At 51.2% G+C, this 6000-nt stretch overlaps 2 protein-coding genes across 2 annotated transcripts; one reads left to right on the top strand and one right to left on the bottom strand.

The window, feature by feature from the left end:
- Positions 1-395: 395 nt before the first annotated feature.
- Positions 396-1373, top strand: CORC01_04969 (uncharacterized protein; the record flags this gene model as incomplete). Its single annotated transcript, XM_022616616.1, has 1 exon — positions 396-1373. The coding sequence occupies one exon, from the start codon at positions 396-398 to the stop codon at positions 1371-1373; it is 978 nt and encodes a 325-aa protein (XP_022476978.1).
- A 1127-nt stretch (positions 1374-2500) lies between these two features.
- CORC01_04968 (uncharacterized protein) lies at positions 2501-2641 on the bottom strand (the record flags this gene model as incomplete). Its single annotated transcript, XM_022616615.1, has 1 exon — positions 2501-2641. The coding sequence occupies one exon, from the start codon at positions 2639-2641 to the stop codon at positions 2501-2503; it is 141 nt and encodes a 46-aa protein (XP_022476977.1).
- Positions 2642-6000: the final 3359 nt, after the last annotated feature.

Raw genomic sequence — 6000 nt, 5'->3', positions numbered from 1 at the left:
CCATTCCACTCTGCTTCGGGAGATCTGATATACCTGCCTCCCCCATCTACCACCTCTACTCCATCCACCCACCAACAAGCTTCTTCCGCCAGGCCATTTCATACTTAAACTACCCACCCTCCCCTTCCCCCTCGTCGGCTCGGAATTTGAAATAACTTCTGAATCAAAATCAATCTCTAGTATCCAGCTGGCACTTGGGGCTAATCTCTACTCTACATCTAATACCTGTTGTTTTTCCTAATATCCAACACCTACTACCACCATCACCGCCATCACCGCCACATCAACCATTCTGTCATCGACGACAAGACAACTACAAGGAAAGGAGCAACAACACCACGCACCCAGCAGCACCAAGCAAACTTCAAAAGTTTTCAAAACTCTAATCAGCAACAATGGCGAGCGCTTTAATATCGAACCCGTACGCTGCTCAGCAAAGCGCACACTACGGATACGTGCAACCGCCTCAACCTCCCCCATCACCCCCAATGGACGAGACATCAAAGTGCTCTCTTCCCTCCATCTCAAACCTACTCGGCCTCGCAGACCAAGGCTCGCCCACCTCTGAGACGCACCCCCAGATTCCACAGCAAGGTACGGACAGGATGGAAATCTCAACCACCACCGGCAGCAGCAGCAGCAGCAGAACACTGACCTCCAAATTAGCATCTTCCCAGAAGTCCGAGACGAGACCAAACTCTTCTCACTATGGCCGGGGTGGTCTTCCTCCCACGCCTCCCATGAGCTCCGATGCTTCCTTCGACGGCTACAACTCGCCCTCGACGAGATCCGTCAGCCAGCTCTCCGTCGTCTCCCAACCCCAGACCAATTACTACTATGAGTCCACACCGCCTCTGGAATCCGAAGCCCACCGGCACATGGCTCCCATGATCTCGAGAGTGCCCATCCAAGGCTCATACGCCCAGCCCCAACCGTTCCCGCCTGCGTACATGCCCGCCCACAACCCCATGACGGCTTCCTACTACCCTCCCATGCAGCACACTCCTCCTCCTCAGGCTCAGATGTCTGGCATTTACTACCAGCGCCCTCTTCCTCAACAATTCCCGCCCATGGCCCCCGTGCCCGTCGGCATGGGTCCTACCGGCTCCAACCCGTGGCAACACCACCACTACATCTCCCCTTCCTCCGCGGCATCCTTCCCCCAGAGCCAGGATCGGTACATCTGCCAGACCTGCAACAAGGCCTTTTCCCGCCCCTCATCCCTCCGCATTCACAGCCACTCCCACACCGGCGAGAAGCCTTTCAAGTGCCCGCACTCCGGCTGCGGCAAGGCCTTCAGCGTCCGTAGCAACATGAAGCGTCACGAGCGCGGATGCCACAACTTTGAGAGTGGCAGCACCTGCAGCAACTGATTGACACGTTTAATTTGAACGGTTATTTCTATTTACTGTCATCATGATCAATACTCAATACGACCGAATTCCTGGGATGGAGTCGTCGGCATGCGGGGATGGCTAAAGACAACATCAACAACAATAACGCCGAGAGTCGGAACGGCAAAAGGGAATGGGCTCGGACCGGTTTCAACGGGAAAGATACCACGTGGTAGATCTGTATCACTTCTACCGCGACTGCGACAACAACAACAACCACAAACGAAGTTCAATTTCTTACATCATAATCAGCAACGACTAAAAGAAACAAAAAACCAACCCATCAAATCAAGTCTTTTTCAACGGCGTTCAACAATTACAAAAAGGAGGTTCCCCACGGATTGGAAAATTATCATCCATGGGCGGCCCTTTGGAACGGGAGGATGGATCACTCAAAGGCAGAGAAGGGAATTCTGTCTCGTCTCGCCATGTGTTCAAGTTGGCTTTTTTTCTTCTTTTTCTTCTCCTTTCCCTTTTGGTCTGCTTTTATTACCGGAGCAAGAGGCGTGAATCATGGCTGGGGCAAAACTGGTCACGGACGAGAAGTCTAGCCAGGCAATGACAAAACTTGGCATTTACAGGCGTTTTGAGTTGTATATGGGGGGTGGGGGGTTTCTGTGGTAGTGGGACGATGTCTACTGTGTGCGATTGTAGTTCTCTGTTCGGAGACAAGTCGAGAGAGTCAGTGTTCATCCTATAAGGATTTCCTGTCTCGGCATTGTTTTGGGTTTCATTTCTCTCTATTATTATTCTGGTTCTTGAACGATTATATCAAGATGTACGATTATGTGGTAATGTATATAGAAAGGAGAAACCGCACTGAATCGAACAAAGGAGTTGTTAAAGATGATCATCACCAAATCTCCCCCATACGTTACAAAGTGATTCAGATCCCGTGTCAATTTCACCGCATCTTTTTCGTCCCAAAACCTGATCTATGTGGGCCTTTTCCTTGAGGGTTGTGTTGCAATGAGGCGAACTTCATCCACTAGCAATAAAAGACTGGACCGAGCGCATTGGAAAAGCTCGGATCAATCTGGTTCACCTGCCATCGCTAATAACATCATTGCCTAGGTCGTTCTCCTCACCTATGCAAAATGCCACTTTTACGCACTCACACACACACACACACACACACACACACACACACACACTAATAAACCAGGAAGTATAGTTGCTATGAGACGTTTCTTACCACGCAACCCGCTAAGCTTGAGACCGGACGGAAAGGCCGCCGATCGCAACATTGTGAGATAGCATCTCCAGATGACACAGGCACACCCTTTAAACTCCACTGGGGTAGGAGGAAACCAGAAGAGGAGAGGGGGGGGGGGTTTGGTCCGCGTTCCTCTTTCTCCGTCGGAAGGAAGGGAGAGAAAAAAAAGAGCAGATGATCGACGCTGCAGAATGGTGTTAGAGATGTTGGTGGTGCTTTTGGGATGAGACAGTTGCAAAATTTACGCTTAAAAAAATTCAGCGCCTGAGCTTTTATGTGATGGCATGTACTTTTCTCTCTCTCTTTCTCTTTTGTGTCTCTCTTACTCCATGTGTAGGCAAGATGTAAGAGAAATCAGGTCAGTGTTGCCTTGCATTTTTTTTTTTATCTCGGCCACTCTTTTCACCGTTGATCGTCTCCAAGGTTGACCGATGGAACCCAAATCTTAACGGGCAATAGGCCAGATGTTGCCCACGGCAAAGCAGCCGTGCTGAAAGTCATGTAGCCAATCATCATCATCTTCTTCTTCGTCTCTTTCCTTCCATAGTAGTATGATACGTAACTCTGAGTTCTGCTGCTGCGCTTTCTCTCTCCCTCTCTCTCTCTCTATTTTGCCTTTCGCTACTTCGCTCCTTCGCCTCATTGTTACTTACCGTAAGGTACTTGACACGAGACTTGCCCGACAGTGCTTTTCAGCCGATGAAACGAACCAGAGACCCCGGCCCGAGCGTTGGCCCTGACATGCCATCTTTTTTTTTTTTTGTCTTTTCGGTTCTGATCCCATCCCTTCCCGCAACCGCAATGCGGCTGAACTTTTTGACGGGGAGAGAGAGCGCGTGGGTGTGTGTGTGTGACCACTGACTGGTGGGAAAGACTGAGTTTGGCTCTTGCGCTGCTCTGTCAGCCATGTATAATAGGCTCGAGGTGTCTCGTGCACGTCACGGAGTGGGCTTTTCTTGACTTCATTGTTTCTACGGTTTGGTCTGTGTGTTTGCTTCACACGGCACCGCATTGAAGAATATTTGGGGGCATGGTAGGTGCGTGCATACACACAGCACACATTGCTCGGTCTCTACGAGTGACTGATTCGGGTTCACCTTGGACTGGAGGGATGATGGCATTGTAAGTTTGATTACAATATCTTACTTGAGAGATTTAGCTTTCGAATTAAGGAGCTTCTACCTGTTGGTGGACTATCCTCGCGACGTACACGGCACGGGGGACCTGCTCAGGGATTCTCGGATTTTCCCATTGTGAGCGCCCCCCCCCCCAAGGCGGAGCAACTGAGACTCCAATGTCCCAGTTCAGAAATGGCCGGCCCGCTGCCCTACGTCCTTTCTCAGCTCTCAGTCCAAAGGCTCAGAGTGACAGGACATGTCAAGGCCGACTCTCGTTGATCTGACTAGCGGCACTGGAGGGTTCCCCGGAGGAATGGAAGATTGAAACTCTTTCCACCATGGAAGCGCCGATGGACACACACACACACGCACACACACATTATCCGAATTCGCGTGAACCAAAGAAGAGCAAAGTCTGGCATGACAGCGCCGGAGCAACCCCGGGTAAAGAGGAGAGAGGTAGGGGTCGGGGAAAGGGAGTGCTGTCAGGATTGATGCACTACGCCGATCCGCGCTCGCGATAGAAGGCAGCAGGGGAGAGAAACAAAAAGTACAACTCTAAACTTGGGGGTGAAGACGGGCACTGTGACTGGACGGAAGGGGGGGGGATTTGCGTCTTGGATTGCAACGGTAGCATCGAGGTCGCCGGGGATGGTGATCAAGGTACGCAATTTGGGGATACTTTCTCGGGGGAGAAGGTCGGAAAATGTCCATTTACGACCCTTACGACGTGGGTGAGTTTCCCATCGCGGCTCCCACGGTATAACGGCGCCAAAAAGGGGTGGACAATGGCGTAGCATCAACGGCTGGCTGAGCTTTATTGGCGGCGGTGGCACGAACTATTTTCCTGCTCCATTGTCTCTTTTGCCGGGGGTGGGGGAAGGGGGGATGAGAAGACGAAGCTCGGCGGCACATTAAGCTTCTCGTGTCGTCCTGACTCGGCCTGCAACGTCAAAGTCTCTCGCCAGTGTCATGCTGCAATAGTGACAAGAAGCTTTTCATCAAGGTGTTTTGTTCGTCAATATCGATTTGTCGTGTCTTCTCCCCCTCTCTCCCCCCCTCCCTTTTGTTTCTTCCTATAAGAAAGAATATTAATGTTTTTTTACCCTCTTTTTTTTTTATTACTATTTCGGGTGCCACCTTTGATCGGACATGGTTTGTGGAACTTTATTGATGTGATTTGCAAAGGATCAATGAGCCCTAATAATTGCAATCATGTTATATTGTTCCGCCTTTTACCCGCCGAGTCAATCTTCTGCCCATCATGGTCACTCGTTGTTCTGTTGGATGGATCTCGGACCCTTAATTCATCGCACTCGTACTACGTGCGTATGTAATACCAAGCTTTTCCTTCGCCGGCCTCCTGTTGGAGGAAATGGGAACACCCCGAGCGGAGTCTTTGACTGACGAGTCTAAGACATGGCTTGATTAACAAACTTGCTAACCCCCCCGAGCAAGCCGGACTGCTACGGGAAATCCAATATCGGGAGTCGGGTGGATGCGGTGTGGATCGACTGGCGCGCTGAGATGAGGCTTCCAAGCGCCGGTGGCACGGCTGTATGTAGTTCCCCTTCTCCAAATTTACGTGTGTATTCGCACTCTGTACTGCAACTCTATAGTGTTTCGGTCGTCCCACAGGAACAGCCAAAGTATGAATGAGGCTGACATTATATTTATTTGTTGTGATGATTGTTCATGCTCCCCCTTTCTATATCCACAAGCTCCTCCCATCTTCGAAAAGGACGGATGCGACCCGCAAACGGTGATCATTATTCCATCTCGCTCACCAAAGAGGGACGATGCCTGCAGCGCCAGGCACAGTCCACAGGAAAACGGCGTGGTAGCCCGGCTCCATGCAGAGCCAAAAAGGAACTCGCCCAACGCAGGGAGGAGGGGCCGACGATAATGACTTGTGTGGGCAGAGCGAGCCGGCAACCGTTTCCCCCCCCCCCATCAATAGCCTAGTTAAGTATCGGTAGAAGAAGAGAAGTGCTACGCCGTTCATCGCACCGTCGTCAGCCACAGGGCAGTGCTTGCCTTTTGCCCTCCCCCCTCTCCTTCACTGCAATCTTGGAGCCAAAGCTTAGTCTCCATTAATTACTGTGTGCCAGAGTACCGCGCGCGGAGCCCTTCTAGGATTAATTACTAATGACTTTCTGCCCTCACGCTAGACGCAGACCAAAATCCTTCTAGCGTTGCACGCCAGAAAGTCAAAAACCGGGACGGGGGGATAGGGAGGGGAGGGGGGGGGGGCACACACACACCTTTCACC

The sequence above is a fragment of the Colletotrichum orchidophilum genome (assembly GCF_001831195.1).
Source record: "Colletotrichum orchidophilum strain IMI 309357 chromosome Unknown Scaffold_33.1, whole genome shotgun sequence".
NCBI classification, from domain to species: Eukaryota; Fungi; Ascomycota; class Sordariomycetes; order Glomerellales; family Glomerellaceae; genus Colletotrichum; species Colletotrichum orchidophilum.
Note: the sequence above shows the minus strand (reverse complement) of the source record. Positions and strands in the feature narration are given on the sequence as shown.